General features: G+C 36.9%; 2 protein-coding genes across 2 annotated transcripts in view; both read left to right on the plus strand.

The window, feature by feature from the left end:
* Window positions 1-1,608: 1,608 nt before the first annotated feature.
* ctu1 (cytosolic thiouridylase subunit 1 homolog (S. pombe)) lies at window positions 1,609-5,505 on the plus strand. Its single transcript, XM_046870820.1, has 3 exons — window positions 1,609-1,746; window positions 1,899-2,411; window positions 4,852-5,505. Exons 2-3 carry the CDS (start codon window positions 1,916-1,918, stop codon window positions 5,385-5,387), a joined length of 1,032 nt encoding a protein of 343 aa, XP_046726776.1. The 5' UTR covers window positions 1,609-1,746; window positions 1,899-1,915; the 3' UTR covers window positions 5,388-5,505.
* The window catches only part of pxnb (paxillin b), a 39,069-nt gene continuing 13,246 nt past the window's right edge, over window positions 1,612-27,434 (plus strand). The window contains exons 1-3 of the mRNA XM_046870819.1: window positions 1,612-1,746; window positions 6,152-6,386; window positions 26,980-27,188. Of these exons, the coding sequence (XP_046726775.1) occupies window positions 6,374-6,386; window positions 26,980-27,188 (222 nt within the window). The 5' untranslated portion in view covers window positions 1,612-1,746; window positions 6,152-6,373. The remainder of the gene's footprint in view (window positions 1,747-6,151; window positions 6,387-26,979; window positions 27,189-27,434) is intronic.

Here is a 27,434-nt window from a genome sequence, read left to right on the forward strand (position 1 = left end):
TGAAGGAAGAATACAGTAAGAGTGTAGTGGAGGTGAAGAGAGTTTCTGATAGGGTGATGAACGTGATGCTGGAAGTTGAAGGGATAATGATAAATGTATTCAGTGCCTATGCTCCACAAGTTGGCTGTGAGATGGAGGAGAAGGAAAAATTCTGAAGTGAATTAGATGAAGTGGTAGAAGGTGTACCTAGAAATGAACATTTGGTGATTGGGGCAGACTTTAATGGTCATGTAGGTGAAGGGAACAGAGGTGATGAGGAGGTAACGATAGGTATGGCCTAAAGGAGAGGAATGTGGAAGGGCAGATAATGGTACATTTTGCTAAAAGGATGGAAATGGCAGTAGTGAACACTTATTTTAAGAAGAAAGAGGATCATAGAGTGACGTATAAAAGTGGACAAAAGTGCACACAGGTGGATTATGTTCTATGTAGGAGATGCAACCTGAAGGAGATTGGAGACTGTAAAGTGTTGGCAGGGGACAGTGTAGCTAGACAGCATCGGATGGTGCTGGTGACCATGCTGGTTACGGTAACGGTAACGAAGTTACTTTATTTTTAAAAGTAACGCGTTACCGGTAACGTGTTACTAGTAAGTTTGAGGTATGCGGTGGAGAGAAGGTGAATGAAAGTCAGTAGGAGTAATACAGAGTACATGTGTGTAAATGAGAGGGAGAGCAGTGGAGTGGTGCGGTTGCAGGGAGAAGAGGTTGAGAAGGTGGAGGAGTTCAGGTACCTGGGGTCAACAGTGCAAAGTAATGGAGAGTGTGTTAGAGAAGTGAAGAAAAGAGTGCAGGCAGGGTGGACTGGGTGGAGAAGAGTGACAGGAGTGATTTGTGATAGAAGAGTATCTGCAAGAATGAAAGGGAAAGTTTATAGGACTGTGGTTTATGAGACCTGTTATGTTGTATGGATTAGAGACAGTGACATTGAGTAAAAGGCAGGAGGCGGAGCTGGAGGTAGCGAAGCTGAAGATGTTAAGGTTTTTGTTGGGAGTGACGAGGATGGACAAAATTAGAAATGAGTTTATTAGAGGGACAGCGTATGTAGGACGTTTTGGAGATAAGGTGAGGGAGGCGAGATTGAGATGGTTTGGACATGTGCAGAGGAGGGACATGAGTTATACTAGTAGGAGAATGCTAAGGATAGCGCCACCAGGTAGGAGGAAAAGAGGAAGGCCAAGGAGGAGGTTCATGGATGTGCTGAGGGAAGACATGCAGGTAGTTGGTGTGAAAGAGGCAGATGTAGAGGACAGGGTGGTATGGAGACGGATGATCCGCTGTGGCGACCCCTAATGGGAGCAGCCGAGGGAAGAAGAAGAAGATATGAAAAGTAACCCAGTTATGCAGAACCCACTGACATTGATACGCTGTTACGTTTGCCTGCTGTGTGACACTTAATATGTTTTTTATTTTATCGTATCGTTATGGTCATCCTAAAATCGAAAAATCTAAGTCGAACCATCGTAACTCTGGGACTACCTACTCCTCGGTCCAGTGTACTCCGGGACACTAGAGGGCAGTTTTTTCTTCTAAGCCTTCCAGATTTAACCCGAAGTAGCACAGAGCAGATTGTGACGTTGAGTAATACTGTGCATATATTAGGCTACATTCAGAAAACTTTGTTTTCTACAAAAATCTTACGTTTTTAGCTTAGGTGAGCCTGCATTGTCATTAAAGATCTGTTCCTAAAGAAGCATTTATGGTGTATTTGCGTATACACTACCAACAAGAAGATGTAACTTTCCTGGTAAATATTTCGATTTGCGGTTGTTTCCAAAAGAACAGCTATTCAATTCTATAATCGCGGTATTGATTGGTGAATATTATCTGCTCACGGCGCTTATATCTTGTGTGAAAAGCAGACGGTTTGGGGTGTTTATTTCTTTTTAATACGATCAGCTTTCGACCGGATCATTATGCCAATCCAGTGTAGCAGCTGTGCGAAACATCGGGCAGTGCTCAGACGGCCGAAGACCGGCCATTCATTATGTAAATCCTGCTTCTTCTGGGCTTTTGAAGAAGAGATCCACCAGACCATCGTATCCGCTCGGTTGTTTAATCGCGGGGAGACGGTTGGGATCGGAGCCTCAGGCGGAAAAGACTCCACGGTACTGGCTCACGTCCTGAAAGTGCTGAATGAGCGCTATGATTACGGTTTGAAGCTGCTGCTGCTCTCAGTGGACGAGGGCATCACGGGATACCGCGACGACTCTCTAGAAACGGTGAAGAGAAATCAGCAGCAGTACGATCTGCCCCTCACCATCGTCTCCTATGAAGAGCTCTATGGCTGGACCATGGACGCCATCGTGAAGCAAGTGGGCATGAAGAACAACTGCACCTTTTGCGGCGTGTTTCGGAGGCAGGCGCTTGATCGGGGAGCCATGATGTTGAACGTGGACAAGATATGTACAGGTAGATGTTAATCAGATCGCCTTTTTCTGATTTCATTATTGTTTTTGGAATAAGGCTCAATGCACTGGATTGCATTGTCCGTGCTCGTGGTGCACCTCTAATTTCCTTCCAGGCTTGAAAATAACCATGTGGTCAAGGAAGTTTGAAGAAGGAAGGCCGAGTGAGTATTGTATCTGAGATCTTTTTCAAAGGTTATGCAATACGATTGGTATTAAATATTGTATGTGTCAGTGGTTAGTGATTTTGGTGCATGGTTTTTCTTGGTGCTGTGTTTTTTTTCTTCCTGTAAGACCTTTGCATATGTGTGCTATGTGCAGACGTCACTACAGCTTTTACAGTGGCCTGTAATTACAGGGGGAAAATCACTATAAAAACAAAAAAAAGGAATAATTTTCTGTAATTAATTTGGCTGTTATCTGTTGATAAGATAAATAGCTCGTTTTGTCACTCACCAGTTAAACATATAACACAAGTTCTGTGTAGAAGGTTTACAGACAGAAAATGTTGGATTTATAAAACATTTATACGAATACAGTGCAACACAGCTTTACAGAATAACTAGCCAAAAAGGCTGCACATTCTACTATCAAAGATTATGTTCATGACTCTGTAAAAGCCATTTCACATGTGAAAATGTGTTTAGCATATTTCCTAAACCAATCCTAGTGATTTCTTAATTAATTTCTTTACTTGTTTTCGATGCTTGATGCAATTTTCTTAGTTTGGCTTCTACAATTCAAACAAAGTAATATCCACAGACATTGGATGCATCTTCTGAGATTGTTGTTTCTGAAAATGAGAAGCTGTACATTGAATTAAGGTTAAAAGAATAATTTCCAAAACATGTTAGTCATTGCAAAAATAAAACAAACATTGGCTCAGACACATGCTTATTTTTAACATATTTGCCCAGGCAGTGTTTTATTCAATTAACTTGACTTACATAGTGAGCAATAAAGGAGGAGGGAGAGAGAGAGAGAGAGAGAGAGAGACACCTTTGTTTGTGGTGATCTCATATAAATTGTAACAATTTATATTACAAAGTATACAGATGGCAGTGGTAGCTCAGTGAATAAATGATCTGTGAATAAATGATCTGTGTTACTCTTCAGAGGTTCTAGGGGTCAAGCTCCAACTAAGCAAAACAGCCACTGTTGGGCCTCTGAGTAAGGCCCTTAGAAGAAAATGAAGCCACTGCCCACTCAAGGGACTTGAGGACTATAACATGGGATTGAAATTAAGTGTAAACCAAAGACAGTGTGTATGGATTTAGCATGATTTTGGAAACATTCCTTTGAGATTCTGGTTCAGGTTGACAAGATTGCATCACACTCCTTTAGATTTATACAGTGCACTTTCATGCTTAAACAACCTGGTCAGGTAAATTGGGTGCAGGGGTTCATAGGCTCTCACACTGCAGACAGAAACACCTTGTTGATGAGTGAGGCCAGTGGTGAAAAGCCAGACTGCTTTGAGCTGACAATAAGGTTGTAGTAAAAGATAACCACTTTGTTCAATTGTGGAAAAGCATCTTAGATTGCATATGCTGAAACGTGTGGCAGAAGATCATGTTAGGTTCCAATCTTGTCAGCCAAGTACAGAAAGCCTCCATGGTCAAAGACTCAGTAAAGCTGGACAGTTGAAGCCTGAACAAATGTAGTTTGTTTTGATTAATTTTGGTTTCTGTTGTGGACATGGCTAATTTGAGTTTTGTTGCTGATCATGTGCATGTTCATGGCTACAATTTACTCATCATCTAAAAGTTACATGCTGTTTCCAGCATGGCTTCCACCATGTCAAAGCAAAAGTGGTCTCAATATGGTTTTAAGAGCATCATAAAATCTAAAATTGTATAAATGTAACTCATTAATTTTAATAATGTACTTTGTAATCTAAATTAATGCACTTTGGGGAAATAATTCCTGCTTGGTGACAGTGCTTTTGGTTGAAAGCACTATGCAAAAGAAAAGTACACATAAATTGAAAGTTTTAAATTCTTCCTATTCACCAGATATGAATATAATTTTTACACTTTTGGGATGTGGTTGAACAAGCAATTCACAGCACATCAACATACCAGAAAATAACCATGTGCAATATTCTAAAAGTACAAAAATTAGTTTAAAGGTTGCATGATCCAATCATATGCTTAACATTAGATGACCGAACGAATAGTGTGCTATGTGCTTTTATTTTGATTATTTTATTTTTATTTTTCTGGGAACAAGTTGATTGGAGATTTCTTTAACTCTCTATAGTTTCTCCTTATTCAAGATGGGAAGATGATTAGTATTTAACAGTTAGTATTTTATAACATATCTTAACTTCTCCGTTGAGTTAAGCGAATTCACATTTTCACACTAAATATAAATTTAATTATGGGTTACATTCTCGTATTGCTAATATCATTCATATTGGCTCTTTTGTGTTACGTTTAAAGGTCACAATGCAGACGATGTGGCGGAGACAGTGCTGATGAACATGCTTCGCGGTGATATTGCTCGTCTGCGGCGCTGCACAGCGATTAGCACAGCCAGCGATGGTGAAGGAGCAATACCACGCTGCAAACCCCTCAAATATGCTTATGAAAAAGAAATTGTCCTTTATGCCTACTTCAAGAAGCTAGACTATTTCTCTACTGAGTGTATTTACTCACCCAATGCTTACCGTGGCCATGCACGTACCTTTCTCAAAGACTTAGAGGCAGTCAGGCCTAGCGCCATCATGGACATCATACACTCGGGTGAGAACCTCTCTGTAAGGGAAGGAGTGAAGATGCCTGTGCAAGGAACATGCTCACACTGTGGTTACATCTCCAGCCAGGCACTGTGCAAGTCCTGTGTGCTGCTGGAGGGCCTGAACCGAGGCCTGCCCAAACTTGGGATAGGCAAACGCCACCAGCTCCATGATAAGATCTTGGCCCGGCAAGCTTTAACAAAGCATGAGGAGAAGAAGCTAAAGGCAGTGGACTTTTAATTAGGTTTTTTTCTGCAAGTGGCATGTATAATGCACGGGCATCAGGTGTAATCCATTGTATTATTGTTTTTAGCTTTTGGATCTTTAGTCTATAATAAACTATAATATTTCTTTTGAACAACTGTGACTTGTGTGTCTCTGTGTCTCTGTGTGTGTGTGTGTGTGTGTGTGTGTGTGTGGTATTGCAAACCTAAGGCTAATTGGTTCAGTAATACAAGAGTAAAGTACCACGGGTACTTGCTGTATTATATTCTAATTTAAACGTGTTTAACCTTTAAAATAGGTTTAATCTATGGGTTTAAACTTGAAAATATAGGCAGACATTAAAAAATCCAATCTAGGTTTTTCAAATTATTGATTTAAATTAAAACTTATATTTTAATGGGTGGATAATGTTTATAAAATAATGAACTGGGGTGTAATGGAATTTAATTTACAAAGCAAGCTTTAGACATTTAGAGAGCAAGAGGAAATGAGTGTACATGAATATAAGTAGTAGTGGAAATCTCCTAATACAGTATTTTATACTATTAGGAATTAATTATTTACTTCCTATTTGAATCTCCCTTTTTCATGTCCAAGGTTTTTAAACGATTTGCAGTAAGACCTCATTTAAAGTTACTGTGTTGAGAAAGAAAGGAAATAAAGCATGTTGGATGTGTACAGCAGTGACCACTGCAGGAAGTACAGTATGAGCATGTTGTTGAAGGTGCACTGGTCTGGTTTGTGTGTTCATTCCGAATCATCTGTGTTTTGTGTTTTAGGCGGGCACTAGAAAGTGCGCGTGGGCACTAGAGGGCGCGCGTGGGCTCACTGAGTGTCCGTCTTTGATGTCGGCGCCGAACTCAGACCTGCGCGTTCGAGGAGCCACACAACTTCAGGAGAACTTGTTTCAGGAAAATATTCTAATAATAATAATAGAAACCTACGCGTCACTGCATTATTCTAGCGACGTGGACGCGTACAGGCGAAGAATTTAGCGCAGCATGGACGATTTGGGTAAGACATTTTCTCTTCTCCGTACCTTTATCTTTCCTGTTGGGTGGTGAGGGGGGAAACAACATAGCGGAAAAGTATGGGTGGAATGGGAAGCGCTAACGTTTTACTTCGTCTGTAGCTTCCTGACGGACGATTCACAGTTTTAAACCGAATTAATTCGCATGTGAATTAGTTTTCGCTGTACCAAAGCGGTGGGATTTTGTAGCTGTTCTGCAGTAACTCGTATTTGCAGAACAATTCAGTTAGCTAGCTTGGCTAGCAAGTTTGGGAATGCTAGAATGTCTGACGCATGGTCTAGGAATACAAAAAAAATGTTTTGAATATTATACATTTTTGGTCATATTCAGGCACGAATACAGCCGCGTCTTTGTCAGGTTATAGAGATTTGGGCATTCAAATGAGAAGACGCAACCGGTTGATTCCTGTTTTACTATTCCGTGTCCTGCTCGAGTTTTCGACTGCAATTCCGGTGTTCCTCCAGTTCTCTTAATCTCAGTAAAGTGAGTTACTGTAAAGGAATAAACTCAGCAGTTACAAACTAATACCAAGCTCACGTTTAAGTATAAATACCGAACCTCAAATTAGGCAATTTTTAGAATATACACTAATTACATTTCAAGATATGCGTCATTTTATTATAATCTGTAAAAAAAATATATATATATAAAATATATAAAAATAATATATATATATATATATATATATATATATATATATATATATATATATATATATATTAAATCCAGGTAAAGTGAAGTAATAAAAAGGATTGTAATTTAATTAAGCAGAAATTGAAGTCATAGTGTGCTGTAAACTCGTCTCGGCCCAGGGAATCCAGGTGCCTTCATTTTATTTGGATAACTTTGTGTTCTTCAGCCTCCTTCCTCTGGTTAACTGCTGCTGCTTCTGTTCAGAGCTCTGTTTAATTCCATATAACTGTCTGGTTAAAAAAAAATAAAGTTGTGAAATCTGGGACAAAGATTAGGAAGGAACTGAGTGAGTAAGGATCATATCCTTCCCACACATCTGACCAAATCTGAAAGGGGAGAAAGTGCCTCCAAGAATGTAGCGCCGCCATTGGGTCAAATTTGTACCTAATTTGGGAGTACGGCTCTAGTCATAATGTTTTAACTATCAAAGAGACGGCATCTCTGGCTACCCTGGGTCAAGAAGAAATCAGCACACCCTATGACATCAGTTTATGCCTAATTGCATTTGTCCTCTCTGATTTTGTCTGACTTTTTTGGCAATGAATCTGACCGTGAAACAGGATGTAAAGCTATTTCTCAGTTTGTGCAAGGAAACAAAACTTAGTAGACATTTTCAGGACCATGAGCTGAGGCCATGCAACAAATTTGGCAAATTGGCCAGGAAATACAGTAATATGATTAAATTGCTTACATCTAATTGCCATTTTTCTGCTACTCCTTCAAATTAGATTTTTTTCCGATTTAGCTCACACAATGCTAACACCTAGCTGTCTATTTGTTTATCTATATTTCTTTCTCCAAGTTTCAGTTAATTCCCTCCGTCTGTATTAAAAACAAACATTATAATAAATGCCTCTGCTTTCTGTGGTTTATTAGGCAACAGCTGTATAGCATCTGTGAATGTGTGGCTCACTGGGTCTGGGTGTTTGGCCCATGAATATGCTGCATGTAGCTCTAATTAGAATTCTGAGCTCCACTTTAGGCAAAATGGCGACTCTTGGAGGACAACAGCACGGATACTAATGATAAAAATGCTTTCTAGTCAAATAGTCTCCTCCTAAGTAGAAACGGTCATTTGTTAACATCATAAAAAAATGAAAATTAAATGTTGTATATCTGATTCTTGTAGATGCATTTTTACATTAGCATGCAAATCCCTAAATGAATTAGAACTACTTTTAATTACTAATTTCTAGGGCTGCTACTAATTAGATGTTTAGAACTATAAAAACCTAATTCAAGGTATTTATGTGTAAAAGGTGTACTTTTAAAATGCAAATGCCTCTATTGAGTTTAACTTTTCTTTAATGTAGATATTTTAAAGCTTAACATGGCTGACTTTTGGAGTGCATTAGGGATTTCTCCGTTGAACAAATTCGCTCATGCTGGATTGTTTCTGTAAAAACAAACAAAAAAAAGACATTTGTATTGTTTTTAATGATAAGTGCAGATGGCAAGTTGACAACCATGATATAATACATTGTTTTGACCATTTCTGTTGAAAGATATACACAGAATTTTGTTCATTTATAAATATATAAGCATCTAGAATTAATAATTAAAACAGGTAATAATTACATTTTCTATATTAATTCAATCATATATGCATAAATTTAATATACAAACTTTGAAAAAACAAGCATTTGAACATAGTAAAGCCGCAGTAAATCACGTTTAAAAATAGAAAAGTTACTAGTGTAGTAGACAAATGCAATAAAAAAGAGAATTAAGTGGAGAAATGCAGTAAGCTAACAGGTTTAATTAAAAAGGAAAAATATGCATTGATGTACAAATTCAATTCATTTTTATTTGTATTGCGCTTTTAACTATGAACATTGTCCAATAGCAGATTTATACAGATAATCTGGTGATAAAGAATGAATAAAAGTGTAAATTTGTCCCTGATGAGCGAGCTAGTGGGGGAAAAAACTCGAGATGACATAAGGAAGAAACCTTTCAGATTTAATCAAACTGAAGTACTTGGTTACATTTATTGTTAGTTGCATGTTACAATATAGAGTAATTATTGTTTTTGCTGTGATTGGAGCAGATATACATATTTTCAAATTATTTGCATAATTTTCTTGTGTCTGAATAAAGGGAATCTTTCTGTAGGATAATTTTTTTGTAGGTGTAGTTTTACAGATTGTGGTGTAGATTAAAAAATTTGGTAATTTATTGCACAAAAGCTTTTTACTGGTTATATTTTAGGGCAAATGACATTTGCTTGACTTTAGTGATGTCCTTTCATGTACATCCTTATGAACATTAATTTTGTTTTCAGAAATTGAGGTTAATCTTTGTCGTGTGCATGTTACCTTATATTCATCCCAAAAGGCTGTGATCGAATGTCGTTTATTGAGCGTCCGGCTTAAAGATGATCAATTTATTAATTAATTGCAAACATGGACATCACTTAAATATTCTATACTCTGGCATCTTTTACTAAACTTCAGTGATTGTTGCTGTAGGCCAAATATTTTTCTTAAATAATGTGTTTATCTCTTCATGCCTTCATACTTTACAGTACATGTTCAAGCTTGTCTCTTTAACTCTGAGTGATTCCACCTCCTTTGATTCTTCCTCTCTTATAAGGAAATATAAAAACAGTAACTACGGAGTGACTGTTATTACTACTAAACCACTTTGTCTACATTGTCAAACCTTTATTTTATTTTTTATTTTTTATAAATATCTAGTAAGCAACCAAGTCATCTTTCTGTAAGCAGAGTGCTAATGGCGTCATTGTTCATGTGAGCTATGGCTCATTCTTTCTGGACATTGCTCATATTTTCAGTGTTGCCACAGCTTGTCTGAAGTAGAGCCGGTAATTCATGCAGACACAAAAAAAGTACTTCAACATATAAATTGAAAAAAATTTTACCTCTGCATTTTATTTAGTTAATGTTGCTGTATGTGTGTGTGTGTGTGTATGTATGTGTGTGTATGTATGTGTGTGTATATATATATATATATATATATATATATATATATATATATATATATATATATATAAAATCATACTGTCTAATCAGCATCTTGATATGCCACACCTGTGAGGTGGATAATTCTCTCAGCAAAGTAGAAGTGCTCACTAACACAGATTTAGACAGATTTGTGAACAATATTTGAGAGAAATAGGTCTTTTGTGTACATAAAAGGTCTTAGATCTTTGGGTTCAGCTCATGAAACATGGGGGGAAAAACACAAGTTTTGAATTTATAATTTTGTTTAGTGTATGTGTGCATACATGCAGTACTGTACAAAAGGCATTTGTGAGAGAATGCTTTTGAGTAAAAATGCTTTAAAAAATTAGTTAATATTATTATTTTTTTTTTATCAAATAACTGATGGAAAGTATGTGAACAAAAGAGTTTTAAATCAATATTTAGTGTGACAACCTTTTGGCTTTCAATTCATACTTTTGTACACTTGCACAAATTCAGGAATTCTGTAAAATCAGAATTTGGTGTAATTTATACTAAACAGGTGTTAATGATTATTAATTTTATATATGGGTTGAAACATCATCATTAATCATTTGAACTGAGTGAGGAACTTTTGTTATAATCTGCGCTACTAAGGTGATGTGGTGGAAAAAAAAATTTGTCATAGATCATTCACCATGGCAAGACTGAGCACATCAAGACACAGGATAGTTATTCTGCATCAGCAAAGATTTCAAAGCAGACTGCAGTTTCACGATGTGCTGTTCAAGCTATTTTGAAAAAGCACAATGAAAAAGGTGATGTTAGAAGTAGATGCTGTGGTCGGAAACGAACACTTTATGTAGCTGATGGGACACATCATGCTTAATTTGCTTCAGCACCAGCTGTCCAGCAGTGCCAACAACAAAGAACTGGAGGACACTAGTGGGACCCTGGTACAGGTAGATGCTTTTCCATCATGCTCTCCCAATAGGGAGGGGTCTGATTGCTGTTTTGCAAGCAAAGAGTGGCCAAACCAAATATTGATTTGATTTGTTCATTTACTTTCGGTTTTGTTAATTGATAAAAAATAAATTAACACTTTTTTTTATTTTTTTATTTTTAAGAATTCTTACTATTTCATTGCATTTTTTCCACACCTGTATAAACATTTACATAGGTGTGTGTGTGTGTGTGTGTGTGTGTGTGTGTGTGTGTGTGTGTGTGTGTGTGTGTGTGTGTGTGTGTGTGTGTGTTTTACTGTGAAAAATGTTAGGCGGTTGTAAAAAAAAAAAACCCCCAAAAAAAACAAGGCTGTAAAGACAAACATGGCCACACATCACCACTTTGGTCTTATCTGTTCAGAGGACATTGTTTAGAACCAATGCTTGTTCAGTCTTTTTCTAACTGTACTGTCATTAACTTTTTACATTTAACATGCTAACTGAGAGTCGAATATGTAACTTTTATTTGCAATTTGTTTTAATTCTGACCTGGAAAGGCTGGCAACTGAATTTTGTTTAATATTTCTCACTGTAAAATTATAGACTTATGTTCTTTCTTGTTAACACACCTGAATGCTTCAGACCAGCAAACAGCAAAAAGCTCATCAAACTTAGGAGCAGTGCAGGAGTACTTTCACAAATGGCTTTTTCATTATGGCTTTATTTGGTAAACCTTGAGCTATACGGTTTGTGGTCAGAAAAAAAAATCTTGAATTATCTTAAATGGCTAGTGAACTGATATATGTTCTGTGTTCTGAGCTGCACGACATCGGGAGAAAAGCTTTCACCAATGGTGATTTTTTAAACGCACGACGATGCCAAAAGAAAAACTCTAGAGAAATAGTTGTGAAAGGAAGGAGGAAGACAGTGAACAATGACTTTCTTGGTAGGCTACTGTTTAGATACAAGCCGTGTTACAGACACTGTCTTTCGTCAAAGCCTGTGTAAAGTTCATTAGTTTCAGTGTAGACACCTGCGGCTTATAGACAGGTGTGGCATATTTATGTTCAAAATCTTTGTAAAATTCTGTAGGTGCGGCTTATATGTGGGTGCGTTTAATAGTCCGGAAATTATGGTACACATACACACACACAATAGCCCACCAGAAAGTTCAGTTTCAGTCATTACACTGTTTTACTTTTATGTTATTTTTCATCAACGCCTTGGGTGGTTCCATGAAATTCCGGAGTAAGAACGGGCGCTTGAGGATGGATTGGACTGTAGTTAATGTCAACAGTCTCCTACACTGACTCAGGACTACAATTTGCTTCTGATCACCATCACTGTACCCCACAACATTGTATATCTGCTTCAAATGGACATTCAGTGCAACCCAGATGAGGATGGGTTTCCTCTTGAGTCTGGTTCTTCTCAAGGTTTCTTCCTAATGCCGTCTCGGGGAGTTTTTCCTTGCCACAGTTGCTCATCAGGGACAAACTTACTTACAAAAAACAAATTTACTTTTAATCAACAAATTATCTGTGTAAAGCTGCTTTGAGACAATGTTCAAGCGCTATACAAATAAAAATGAATTTAAATTAAATTGAATTATGTGCTTGAGGGTGTATAAAGTACAGTGAACAGCTTACATGCGCAATATGCACAATTTGTATTGCACAAAACAATAAGCCTATGCTAAGAAGAAGAAAGCACATTGAGTGACACTTTAATCCTGATACAGCTGACACACCACATTGTACAATTAAAATTTATTTCAAAATATTTTCACAGGGCTGTTACTTGACTTCAAATAGCTGAAGTTACTACTGAACAGTTTGGATTTTGTAATGTCAGGTTAAGAGGCTGCTAGGGTTTTTTTTCCCTCCCCCAACCCTGTTGGTAGCAAACATTATGTACAGTGACATGGCTATCAATGAAGCGCATTTATACAGGTTAAATTAAATAAACCAGTATACAATTTTCTCTTCTAACAAAGTTTCTTGCCTATCATGATGTGCCTGTGCCTGTGAGAAAGGGGCATTTTGATTTATAAATATTTGTGCTCTTTTCTTACATGACAACTAAAAGATACAATTTGATTTTGGCTGTGTGGTGACTGTGTATTGTTGTAGCCAGAGAGTCATATGTAGGCTTTGTGTCAGATTTAATTTAGCTTAAATTTGTTAGTGTTTCCACCGGAGTGTGTGTGTGTGTGTGTGTGTGTGTGTGTGTGTGTGTGTGTGTGTGTGTGTGTGTTGTGAAGCAAGTAGAGGAATTCAGAAGTACATGGTATTGTTAATGCACTCTGCTGTTATGTGGTATCTTGATGCATTAAGTTCAAATATGCATGCTAGCTTTTGTTTTGTAAGACTCTTTTATTACAAAAAAAAGAGAGAGAGAGAATTTCTTAGCTTTCCCATGCTGTCTGGGCTGCTAATTAGTCCCTGTGTATGGGGGTGGTTTATCTGACTAAGTTAAGTTCACCGCAACCACAGCTCAACTGTGGTTCACACCCTGTCTTAAGTTTAGCCAAGCATTCAATAGTACTTCCTCAGGAAACTGCAGAAAGCGGAAGTAGACCTTTTTTTTCTTCACTGTAGCAATAGTTTTTCAACAGAAAAAAAATTATTATTCATTCTTATATTGACACTCATCCTGTATCCAGTATTAGTATTTCTGCTTTTCATATACAATTATGTTGCAAGTCTTTTACCAAAAGACTATTTAATGAAAGATTTGTTTATATGGGTGCTATTATTTTTTTAAAGACATCATGAATATTTGGGTATGTGGTGACTATGATCTATATCTTCCTTTTTGCTCAACCAAACTTAATCTAATTCTTGCAATCACACTAGTTTAAAAGATTAGTGAAGTAGTATATTGTAGTATATTCTCTCCCCTTCCTAGATTTCTTCTCTCTTTTGAATGCACACTATTTTCTTGGCCATGTGTTTTGGCTAAGACACAGTGCTGATTGTTTTCCTGATGGCCGTGGATGTTCCAGTTCTAGACTCCGAGTTTGAACCGAATTCTTGCTACATGACCGAAACAAGAAGACCCCCCACCCTAAGGCATTATGCGCGTCAAATGTTCCAGTGGATCCCGGCAGTCTTATTAAAAGCTGTGTGCAAACTGAAAAAGCTGAATATAACAATGTTTGTGTAAAATCTAACACCTCGATCTTAACCCATGTGTCAGCAAACACATAGTTAAAGTAGGTGCTGGTCTGTGTGTGTGTGTGTGTGTCTGTGTCTGTGTCTGTGTCTATAATAGTCTCCTCCCTGCTCTATGTATGCTGGCCTAAAGGTCTGTGTAGATGAGCTTTTATTTTGGGCTCTGTCCCTTCTTCAGAGAAGTGTTGACTTTCTGCTGGGCTTGAAGAAGACTCGAGTGATATTTCTGCACAGAACTATTGCTATTTATCTCAACCCATTAACTGCTATGCCCCCCCCCCCCCACACCTCCTTTTTTTTCCTGAACCTCTAGATGTTACTTCCTTTATTCTTTCTTTCCCTTCCACTTACAGATGCATATCATTAACTGGCACTTAACTGGCTTTTCTGTTGATGGTTTTATTGTGATCTATCAGTTCTGTTCTTGAATTATCTGTTATTCTTTCACTCCCTGCCTTTCACCAGTATGAATATGGGTGGTATAGTGTTTTTCATGCACAGGGGTCTTGTCTTCAACAGTTAACAGGGCAGTCATCACTGACTTGTAGCTACATGTCTGATGCAGAAGATTGTAAAAGCTTGCTACTGGTTCAGGAAAATATGCTTGTTTTTTGCTATTTCAAAGATATGCATCTTTTAGCTTGAAGGATTTTGGAAACTCTGTGCAGCACACCCAATCTCCAATCAGACTCAGATTTTTCCTCATAGATGTATATTACTGAAGTGTTACAACACATAATCGAGCAATCAAACAATAATGAGGATTATATATTTACAGGCACACTGCCAAGAAATTTTAACATGAACTGTCACTCTATTAATAGAGAGAATTTGGTTCAAGGCTCATGAACCCATACAGAGAAGATTTTTATGCTGCATGCTGTAAATCAAATTTGCACATTATTTTAAATAATTATTTTGGACATTTTGGGCGTAGCAGTAATGTTCTTAAATTTAAAGATCCATATTTAGATGTATTTAATTTGTGTAGTTAACTTTTTAATAATTAGTTGTAGTTGCAATCCTAATAAGACACACATTTCAAATATTCAGTTGAAATTCATAATAACGTGCAATGCATATACAAAGCATTCCTGTATTAGTTACAATACATGCCACTTCAGAATGAGTTTTGCAGTCAATGTGTTGACTGTTTTTCTATAATGGGGTGGGAGGAAGTCATGGTTGCTAACTGACACAAATGAAGTGTCTTTTGTCAGACTGAATTTGTATTAGCTCCTAGCACACAGCTCTGTACCTTTCTTGACTAAAGCTCCTTTCTTTGGTGGGTCTCCAAAGGAATGCAAGGAATTTATTTTCACATTCTGATATTAACACAAGGGTGTGTGTCAAAGAGGGGAGAGCACGGAATGGCCAGGAATGAAAGCATTAAAAATTGTCTTAAAAACACAGGTTTTTTTTTTTTTTTATTTGCTTACTAGCATGCTATACTGTATTGCATTTTTAATATATATATCTCTTTTCCATACGTATTGCTGTAGTGTTCCTGCCTAAATGATTCATTCCTATTCAACATAAATGAATAGAGTTGTATGTAAGATGGAACATCTTTTTTCCTTACATTGTATAACTGACATGAGCAAGCAATGTGGAACCCCCTTAAGGGAAAATGACTAAAACTCAAGGATTGAGAACACTTAATCACATTAGCTGTTTACGTTCATGTTCATTTTAAACATACTACTGCCTCCTCCTGTTCAGTCCTAGGCACAGCATTGTAAAGACAAGTTGGTCTAGAATATTTTTAATGTTCATATTAAGGCGCACTCTTGAAATAAAAATGTTATTATTCTTCTGATTTCTCAGACTTATTTAACTTCTTGTAAATGTATGACTTTTAACCTGATGTCTAATTTGAGATTTCCTTGCGCATTTCACTCATGAGTGGGTGTAATCTATATCTGTATTCAGTTACTCTGGAGACTTTGTTGAACCTTATAATTAATAAACACCCCTTCAGGGCAGTGAAGTAAAAGAGAGAGAGAGAGTTTTTGAGAGAAGGTATGAAGCCAGTACTTCTGTAAATTTTTAACAGCAGGTTTAAGCATGCTTACTGTTGTTTAGTTTCAGCATGTTGCACTGTCATTCATGCTGATCCTTAAACCTAAAATAGCCAAGCTATATGCTCCCATGTGGTTTTATGGCAAGGGTTAAACATAGCTAGCCTTGGAGCATATGTATGTTATCATTCTTTCACATCTACTGTCTAATGCCTATTTTTAAATCGTTTTAGGTTACAAAAGAAGTAACAAGTTTGCCTGTATTTAATTTTTTTGTTTTATAACCTGATTATGTTGAAATTGTCCGTTACTTTGTTTTAAGTGTTACCTGAAGGGAAAAATTGGCCAAGCTGGACAAAAAAAGAAACAAGTGTACACCTACAAACAAGTTTGGTCAAGAGTTGGTTAATGTCATTAATTTCCCCTCCCACTTCATTGTATTCTCTCTCTCTCTCTCTCTCTCTCTCTCTCTCTCTCTCTCTCTCTCTCTCACACACACTCCACATTTTCTTGTATACTCCTTTAACGCACTTTGACAGACTTGCTAGGATTAACAGATTTGGTTAAATAAATGGGAATACTTTCGAGACCTAATTGCGCCTAAAAACGTGAGTATAACATTTGTCTCTTTGTAGTTATCAAATATGTTTGTGTTGCAGTACATATTTTCTTTCATTTGCATGTATTTCATGTCACTCATTGTGCTGCTAGACAGGGCAACTAACAGTTCCCAGCCGTTTAATGCTTTACAGGGAAAAAAGACAGCTCCTTCTTAATTATGATATTTCCCTTGTATATACTTCTGTGTAGGAGAAATTAACTATCCCTACGTTGTATGCAACCTATTTTTAACTGTTATTTTGACCTCTCTAATAAAAGCTCAGGCTGTACTGCTGAGCTACTTGGGCACTTTATCTGTGCTGTTTTATGAATAGCACAGTTTCAAAGTGCAGCCCTTCCCTTAGCTTATTTGTACTTTCATGCAGTGACTTGTTCATAAACTTACTCATCAGTATTCTCTGCCACCACACCTCCAGATATGGCCCAGGATTTCATTTCTGCTCCTTTGGTATTTACACTCATAAACTTTAAGTAACATTGGAGTAGGCTCAGATGTCTGAGGCCCAGGTTAGCATATAGCTGTCATATAAACCTTCACTTTAGCCACCCATGTTGTCAGTCTTTCAAGTCTGGATTTTCTTCTTCCCCAGTATGGTAGGTCAAAGCAAAAAGCTATATTTGACCACTAGTGGCAGGGTTGATAGTGAGGCACAAGTAAAAGAATTGAGAAACTAACTTTATTTCTGTATGTCTCTCATTTTCTCTCTTCGCTTTTATCACCTTCTCTCATTATCTGTATTTCTCATATGTTAAACTGTCAGAATTACTAACTGGTTAAGTATCCCTTTCCTATCTGTTTTATACACCATGTCTAACACAACTCTTGCTTTGCTTTACTCTATTGAGACCAACCCTTTATAAACATACGTTATCAGCACCTCACGTTAATTTATTGACTGAACAGATATTCCACAGGGAAATACAGGTTCTTTTCGTGTGTGTTTTTGATGGGCATTTCCATTTGAACAGGATTAGGCTATAAGAGATTTCCATTTGGCTTCATGGAGCTAACTTGCATATCTACGTAGATATTTAAAAAAAATTTCACTTGATATTTTGTTATATAACATAGAAGGTACACTATATGGACAAAAGCCTTTGCATACCTGACTATTACACCAACTGTAATAGCATTGCTTTCCAAATATGTAGACGTTTGTGTTGATTCGATCAACGCTTGAAGATGGTCAGGGACTCAAGGGGAGAGCAGAGAGTCATGAAGTGTTATTTGGAGTTCTGGACCTGGAGGTGAATCACCTGGGAGTACCAGCAGTTCTGTTTTGCTGGGGTTGCGTTTTAGTTGGTGAGCACTCATCCACGAAGATATGTCTGTGAAGCGTTCCGAGATCCGAGCGGAAGCTGTGGTATCTGATGGAGGGAAAGAAAATATTAGTTGAGTGTCATCTGCATAACATTGGTAAGAATATATGTGAGAATATGACTTTACCAATGGAGTGGGTATAGAGAGAGAAAAAGGCTTCTGATTAGGCTTTCCACAACACTCATCCATTAGTGTGTTTTTTTTCCTTCAGGTCAGGTGCCAATCTTGGAATAGAAGGCCTGGCTCACAATTTTTGTTCCAGTTCATCTCAAAGGTGTTTAATGGCAGTTGAGGTCAGTGCTCTTTGCAGGCCAGTATAGGTCTTCCTCACCAATATCATTCAACCTATATCATTCAACCATCAATTCATACACCAGAGAAGTCTCTGTGTCTCTGTTACAAGTCATGCTGGAATAGAAATGGACCTACCCCAAACTGTTAGAAGTACAGCAAAATGTCTTGGTATGCTGAAGCATTTAGAGTTTTCTTGACTACATGTAAGGGAACTAAACACCTAAAAAGTAGCTCCATACCACCAAACTTTACATTTGGCATTCACCATAACCCAGACTCGCCCATTAGACCGCCAAACAGTGACCACTGTTCCTGCCTCTCTCCCCTCTGTGGATCTTCCCACTTTGTCCAGGCCTGCCTCTGGATAGTGTTCTTTTCGACTGAAGGCCACTGTGCAGCTTGGTACGGTTTCTCATTAACGCCTTGGGTGGTTCCATGAAATTCCAGAGTAAGAACAGGCGCTTTGAGGATGGATTGGACTGTAGTTAATGTCAACAGTCTGCTACACTGACTCAGGATACAGTTTGCTTCTGATCATCATCACTGTAACCCGCAACATTGTATATCTGCTTCAAATGGACATTCGGTGCAACCCAGATGAGGATGGGTTCCCTCTTGAGTCTGGTTCCTCTCAAGGTTTCTTCCTTATGCCATCTCGAGGAGTTTTTCCTTGCCACAGTTGCTCATCAGGGACAAACTTACTTACATAGAACATATTTACTTTTAATCACCACATTATCTGTGTAAAGCTGCTTCGAGACAATGTTCATTGTTAAAAGCGCTATACAAATAAAAATGAATTGAATTGAATTCAAACAGAGAAGTGTGATTCGCAACTCATCTGAGCATGTTTCCACAGGTCAGCATGCTTTAACCTCTTAGTCGTCAGCGCCGTGCCAACACGACTAATACCCCATTGTTCTCAGGTGTTAATGTTTAGCAATAGATTAAATACAAAGGGACAAGAGTAATCATGACTAACTTCATCATTCTAAAGGTCTAAGCCTCAGGCAGCGATTTTAGATCACTGTTTTTCAATCGAAACCGCATAACGAATGTATTTGCTGAATTTGTGTAAGCAGTACACACAAACATGCATAAAAAAACTAACTACTTAACGCAATTATTGTAATAACGACTCACAACCACATCCACTGCTGCTAATCCCGGTTTATTTGGAAAAATAGGCCTCCACTGAACAACATGCCGTAAAGCATTTTTACTCCAACCAAACAATTTAGATGGTTATTTTGTTTCACAGAACTTCGGCTGGCATATTGTGTGTATGTGTTTCGGAATAACTTTCGCATTAAAAAATAACATCTTGATGGTAAAAAAAACAAATATGGCTGGTAGAAGAGTGTTACAAAAAAATGAGACCACACACAAAAAATTAAAAAACAGCAAAAGAGGCGGAATCTCGAGCTTAAGTTTACAATCCAAAGGCAGGTGTCCAGGTGACGTTTATTATGCACCACCTATCATTTCAAACCTTTTATTTCAGTAGCATTACGGATGGAAAATGTAGCCAATAAGTGCAGGATTTTAACGATATATGGGAGGATTTTATTTACTACGTGGGTGAATCTTAGTTTTATTTAATTTAATTGCTATGTAGTTTTGGATTTAGTTTTCCTTCAATAAAAACCCTAATTTAAATTATTATTACTAAATTAGTTTGATGATCTGAAGCATTCAAGTGTGATAAACATGCAAAAAAAATAAGAAATTAGGAAGGGGGCAAACACCTTTTCCACACCACTGTATCTCCCTTTACAGTTTTATACGATGTTATAGGTTTCATTGAATGTTTGTTTTGATAAGAGAAAGGCTTGAAACCTAAGTGTGTGTGTGTGTGTGTGTATTGTTGGGATTGGAATGGCCGCACATCAATATGAATGGCCATGAATGTAAAACAGTAGCTTGTCTGACTACCTTTCCATCAATATGAAAGCCAACTTAATATCAATAGCTAAACGTGTATAACAATAGCCTTTAATGGTCAGCCATTCATTTGTATGCAGACTGTATGAATGGCTACCTGAGTTTAGCAGCTGTCTCTCAAACAGGGGGAGGGAGAAAAGGATCAGACATAGTTTTAGATAAATGTTTGTAGGAATCTCATTTGTCATGAAAATCTTAATAGAATTTTAAATATAAACTTATGAGACATGTGGCTTTCAACCCAGTACTTTAATTAATTACTCCAGGACTGATTTCATGTATTTATATATGAAATAAAAATAATGTTCAATGCAGGAAATGTATATCCATGGCACTTTATCTATAACTTAATATATTTTTGAGCAATATCAACTTTGATGATTGACAGTAAAGCTCAAAGTGTGTTCTTTTTAAAGATATTTATATTGTGTATGTAGCCCACTTTTATCAGGAACTGTTAACATTTAAAGTTAGGTAGGGCATTTTCAGATGTGAGTCCCAAAATCTGTGGCGAAAGCTAACAGGTTAAACTACTGTTTGGTGGTTGGCATTGTACTTGATGTTATGTTTGCGTGCAGCTGCTTGGCCATGAAAACCAATTTCATGAAGTTCCTGCCGGATATGATTGTCAGTATAGATAAAATGGCTTTGAAATTTGGAACTATTCAGCTATGGAATGAGCTGAGGATTGTTGACTTGGTGCCTCAGCATTCGTGACCTTGCTCTGAGACTTTACATAGTTTTCTGCTTGGCTGAGTGGTTGCTCTTCCTAATCGATTGGACTTTCCGGTAATATCATTTACAGGTGACCGTGGAATATCTAGCAGGGGTGAAATTCCACAAACTGACTTGCATAGGTGGCATCTTATCATAGTCAAATGCTTGAATTCACTGAGCTCTTCAGAGTTATTTGTTTTACAATTGTTTGTAAAGGTGCGCTACATAGTTAATAATCACAAGAGTTTTTGAATTAGTTACTCTTATTTTTGAAAATGCACAATAGAATGGACCAGCAAGGCAAGAATAAGATCTTTTAATGGAGCAGAATTATGATGTTTGGGCATGCTTTTCATCATCTTGGGCTGAATGCTGACAGCAATTGTCTATGTATTTATTTGATTAACATTTTTCATTTAGGCTAGAAAACAAAACAAAAAATACTTGTTAATAAAAAGCTGCATTCTTTTTCTTGCAGGCATCTGACATTTACATCTATGGCATTTTGTAGACACTCTTATGCAGAGAGACTTGATTTATTAGCGATTCTCTCATCTCAAGATTTTCAAATTTCTTAACCAAACAAGCTTTGACAAAAGTGTTTTATCATGCCTTAGTTAAAATGCTGCTCATGCTTCCTAAAAAATTAAATGCATACATGTCAAATAGCAAAACTAAATAGAAATTTAAAAACAACCCCAAAATCAAATATATAAAGGAAAATATACATATAAACATATAACAAATATACATATAAACATATATACATATAAACAAGGTTAAATGTGTGACTAGTAACTAAAATTCTTTATTTTCAAAAACAAAATGTGGCGTCATATCATTGCCAAGTATGCCATAGATGAACTTGTTGCCACGAGTGGGACTGCAGTTCCTCCGGTCAGTGTAGTTTGTCTTATTAATAACTTTTTATGTGCATATGGAGGTGACGGGAAATTCTCACAGAGGTGACGGCACCACTTTGTTGTGCTATTTGTGTGTATTAACATCATCTAGCAGTATTTAGACCCGGTTTCTGTTTTGTCTGTTACCACCTTGTCACCTTTTATTTTTAGTCAAAGTCAGAAAAAAGAGCCATCACACCTCCGGTTTGAAGTGGGATGAGGCGTCCTCATTAATATCTACACTTTGCCGCTGCTTAACTTTTAACAATAAAAATTGCTCAAGGCTATCGTGCGTGTAGCGGGAGGTCACAGTATACAGCTTCTGCACACCTGCTATGTATTGGGATTCATTTAACATCTCATCCAACTTGAATAGTCACTTATTTATTGATTTTCTTCCCTCCATTGTTACGTTAATAAATACAACTTTGCATTTGAGGTCCCAGGAGTGGAACTTTGTTCATATTACGGTTTGAATTTACAAACTTCCAATTGGAAGTCCAAAGTCTTAATAACGCAGCTACCACTTCCCTTTGAGTCCTGCTATTAGATGCCTCAAACTTGCATGCAGCTCAGAAAGTAATTTTTATTTATTTTGATTATTTTTTTTTACTTTTATATGGGAGGTAATGGGTGGTGAAATGCATGTCGAGTTGATGGGCTTTTGCTTACAGTAAAGACTGTCTGGTTGGAATGTGGTAATGACTCATACTGGCACACAGAGAGAGCGAGAGAGAATGTTCTCCTGTTTCAATTTAATTGTGTTTAGCTCTGTTCTTCATGCATGAGGTTATTTAGAGCACTGGTCATAAGACTAGAGGTCAGTTATTGACGATCTAAATTTATTTGTTGATGTATTTTTGCATATGAATTATCAGTTATTTCCTATAAATGACTTGCTATTATTCATTTTGCATACTAGTAGCATTGTTTGCAGGAATGTACTCAAACATGTACTCAAGCAATCAATTCTAATTTCATGCATTATTGTGCACAATTTATGTACAATATTTAGTAAAAACTTTAAGTTTGACAAGCTCATCCTTTGTGTATTTAAACATTGGGGATTAAATTGACTTATTCCAATCATTTATACATTTCATGAATCTTGTATAATGTATATGGCCCCGGTCAGTCAGCATCTCTCATGCTGTATGCATGCTTTTGAAGTGAACCTTAATGTCCTCCCCACTCATAGTCCCCCTAATGTGGAGCTGATATTTACAGTTTCTGCAACACCTTCTCAGTTAATGGCGTGCACATCCCACAGTTCTGCTTACTATTGGGGTTTTATTCTTAATAATGTGAAACTGAAGCTTTATATTATTTTGGGTAATTTAATTGACTTGAACTGCTTAAACTGGAAAAATGTTGGGGTTTAGTAAAGCCTCTGACTGATAGTATATATTCATTTTATTTAAATAATCTATTGTGCATTGAGTCATTGTCTCTTGCCTTCATCCCCCGATGGTGTATTGTTTTCTCAGGTGTCTCTACCCCCTGAAGGGAGCATAAAGGTAAAGCAAGTTTGCTTGAGTCCCACTTAGTGCTATTGATGATGTGATCTATTGACCAATATCACAAAAAAAACATCAATCTGAAGGCATTTCCTCAGCTAAAGAAGTGAGGGCAAACCCAGAAAAACAGAACAGCAGGAAAGTGAAGGGCAAAAAATAAATAGTTACATAAGGAACATACAAAAAGAGAGAAATTTAATGCATTGCATGTAATGTGTGCAGGAGAGGTATAGTACAAGAGGGTATAATATTTTTTACATGAAACTATAAAGCTCCACAGTGAATGTACAAGTATAAACTTTGCAAAGATACATGTATGACATGAAGCACAGCACCTTCCTTCACCAGCTTTCAGACACTAGAAGCCAGCAGCAAGAAAAGTCTGCTGCATTTCATGTTAGCAAACCAACTAATCTTTTGGCAACCTTCATAAATCATTTTGCTAAAAGTGAGCCTGAGCATCTTCTTCCATGTATGAAAGTTTATGGCAGACATAATGAAAAGTATTGCTTTTGTGATTGACATCTGTGTGTTTATGCTGTAATGGCAGATTGTATTTATACACACACACACACACACACACACACACGGTCCCCGAGTTACGATGATTCGACTTAGAATTTTTTGATCTTACAATGACGATAGCAATAAGACAAAATGTTACTAATATTTAAAATTTCACACAACAGCCACAAGCAGCAGCGTATGATGTACGAATGAGCGTATCTCTCACTCTGTGAGATGCTCTACTCTCGACAATGTCGACGGATTTTAGTTGTCTCAGTGTGTATTTTCTTTTGGGTTTAAACAGCAATTTTAGTGATAAAAGCATGTCTTCCAAGTGCCCAAATATGTATGCTGCTTGTAGTGAAAAAAAGAAGAGGAACCTATCAGTTAAGAGCAGAAAATAATTATAAATCAGCATGAAGCAGGAAAGACTGCCACAGTCTATTTTTTTTTACTTACAATAGGGTCGTTGTAACGTTTCTCCATCGTAAGTAGAGGACTACCTTTATATAACACTTTTTTAGTAGTTTTGGATTTTGTTTTCCCTCAAAAATAAAAACTGATTACTGGAAATTAATTAGTTTGATGATTTGAAACAAAGTGTAACAAACATCCAAAAAAAATAAAATAAAAAAAAAACAGGAAGGGGCAAACACTTTTTCACACCACTGTGTATGTATATAAAAATGTGTGTATATACATATACAGTGGTGTGAAAAAGTGTTTACCCCCTTCCTGATTTCTTTCTTTTTTTTTTTGCATGTTTGTCACACTTTGTTTCAGATCAACAAACTAATAAAAATATTAGTAAAAAATAACACAAGTAAACACAACATGCAGTTTTTGAGTGAAGGTTTTTATTATTAAGTTAAAACTGTGGTTTATTTAAATTTGTTCGATGATCTGAAACATTAAAGTGTGACAAACATACCGTAATTTCCGGACTATTAAGCGCAACCACTGAATTTGACAGATTTTTATTTTAAACATAAATAAGCTGCACCTGTCTATAAGCCGCAGGTGTCTACACTGAAACTAATGAACTTTACACAGACAATAGACAATAGCCTGCCACCGCATTTTTCCGCTATTACTGCATGTGTGCAAGGCCGAGGAATATGCCATTATTTTTTTTTATGGTCATTTCTAAGTTTCTTTGACTAACCCGTAACGCTGTTGCCAAGAAAAATTTTAAAAATCACGAGTTTTGGAAACCTGTCTGTGCTTATATGATTTCTGTTGCAACTGGAGTTAGCAAGCTCTCCCTTCAGCCAGACTCAACGCATTACAACGGCTTGTATCTAAACAGTAGCCGACCAAGAAAGTCATTGTTTACTGTCTTCCTCCTTCCTTTCACAACTATTTCTCTCGCGAGTTTTTTTTTTGGCATCGTTGTGCGTTTAAAAATCACCACCGATTGAAGTTTTTTCTCCCGATGCCGTGCAGCTCAGAACACAGGTGAGGTGCGTGTTTTTTTTTTTTTTTTTTTTTTCCGTTCGGAAATTTCATTGGTCTAATGTTATGTCATGCTCAGTTTTTTAGCTTGAAATTTGTGAAACCGGGAAAAACCCAGGAAAAACTCCATAAATTAGCCGCTTCGTTGTTTAAGCCACGGGGTTCAAAACGTGGGGAAAAAATAGCGGCTTATAGTCCGAAAAATACGGTAACTCTACTACACCTACTAGTAAGATTTTTGCTATGTAGGGATATAATTTCTACCAAAAACAGTGATTGATCTGGTTTTAGATGCTGGATGCTGGATAGCCTTTTAATAAAATATATACCTTTTTAGAGCACCTGAGAGATTATTTTATTTATTTATATATATATATATATATATATATATATATATATATATATATATATATATATATATATATATATATATAATATAATATAATATATATAATATAAAAGAAATCTCTCAGGTGCTCTAAAAAGGTATCTATTTTATTTGATATATAAAGCGAGCCATTCGAGCAGTTGAATGCACTATACAATGTATGGGCCAACAATGTTGGTTCCTTTTCTTATTTCAAGAAAATATATCTGGCTGTTTAGACACTTAATTCAGCCAATTTTTTTTTGTTCCAAACAGACTAAGAGTATTTATGTTAAAGGAAATTGGAGAGTGGTTTTTTTTATTTTTTTATTTCATAAATGCTGACTGAACTTTGTTAGGTCCCTTTTTTTAATGAAACTTCTGGATAGAAGTGGAATCTGCTTTGGTCTACTGCTCTTGGAGCCCATCTGCCTCGAGATATAACAGACTGTCCATCCAGAGATGCTTTTCAGCTCACCAAACTTGGTTATCGGAGTTAAGGTTGCCTTTATATCAGCACAAACCTGTCAGACCATACTCTTTTTTTTTTTTTAACCTATCTCATTAAAGCTTCTACATGAAGGTCCCAGGAGATCAGCAGTTGTAGAAATGCTCAAACCATCCTGAATGGCACCAACAAACATCACAATCATTGAACACCTCTTTTCCTATTCTAATGGTTGATTTGAAGACCCAAAACTGCATGATTTATGCCTTGCACTGCTGCCGAAAATGGTCTGGATATTGACTGGTAATTGCTTTAATAAGTCGGTATACAGTTGTGCCATATAAAGTAACTAGCTTCACTTAGCTTGGATTAACTTAAAAAAAAACTTTATTTTTCACATGTACATTACAGCACAGTGAAATTATTTTCTTCACCTATCCCAGTTTGTTCAGAACCTGAAGTCAGAGCACAGGGTCAGTCAGATGGTTAAGGGCTTTGCTTAATGGCCCAAAGTTACTTATTCAAGGCTTGAATAAGTAACCCAGAGCCTTAACCACTGAGCTACCACCTCCCCAGACATCCAGTGTTTATCTTTGTTGATGCATGAATTAGCATGATCTCCATTGCTGTAAATGTGCACTAATTATATGGTTTTAGATTAGAATTTTCACTTTCATTTGAATTTGGAAATGACAAATTCCAAAAATGTTTCTTTTATGCAGACGCGTTATTGGCGGACCTGGAGTCATCCACCGCTCACATCTCAAAGTGTCCAGTGTTTCTCTCAGATGAGACACCTTACTCTTTTCCCAATAGTGAAGCTCTGTTCCAGGATGACCCCTCTCCTCCTCCTGTGCCCCCTCTTCCATCTTCAGAGGCTTTGAACGGGTCTCTCCAAAAACAGGCTGACTCTCATCACTCCTCACAACAGGTCTGGTGTACAAAAAGAAACCATGAATGTATTTGGTCGCCCTTTGTTTTATTAAAAGACCTATGGGGTAGTAATTGCAAAATAGTGCAGTGTACAGCTCTCCAGGGTAATCATATTTCTTGTGTGCCCCAAGGCCATGGTTTACATATTTGCTAGCACCTGTTGCATCATGACATGAAGATGTTTTATTCAAGCCATTGATTTTTGTACAATGCCACACCCATCCATGGGGAGAACAGAATTAGG

The sequence above is a fragment of the Silurus meridionalis genome, chromosome 17 (assembly GCF_014805685.1).
Source record: "Silurus meridionalis isolate SWU-2019-XX chromosome 17, ASM1480568v1, whole genome shotgun sequence".
Lineage (NCBI taxonomy): Eukaryota > Metazoa > Chordata > Actinopteri > Siluriformes > Siluridae > Silurus > Silurus meridionalis.

What these genes read in the sequence shown, in the direction of transcription:
- ctu1 (XM_046870820.1), top strand. Translation starts at nt 1,916, where the DNA reads ATGCCAATCCAGTGTAGCAGCTGTGCGAAACATCGGGCAGTGCTCAGA. An exon ending in CGTGGACAAGATATGTACAG is followed by an intron (nt 2,412 to 4,851) that starts GTAGATGTTAAT and finishes TTACGTTTAAAG; the next exon opens with GTCACAATGCAGACGATGTG.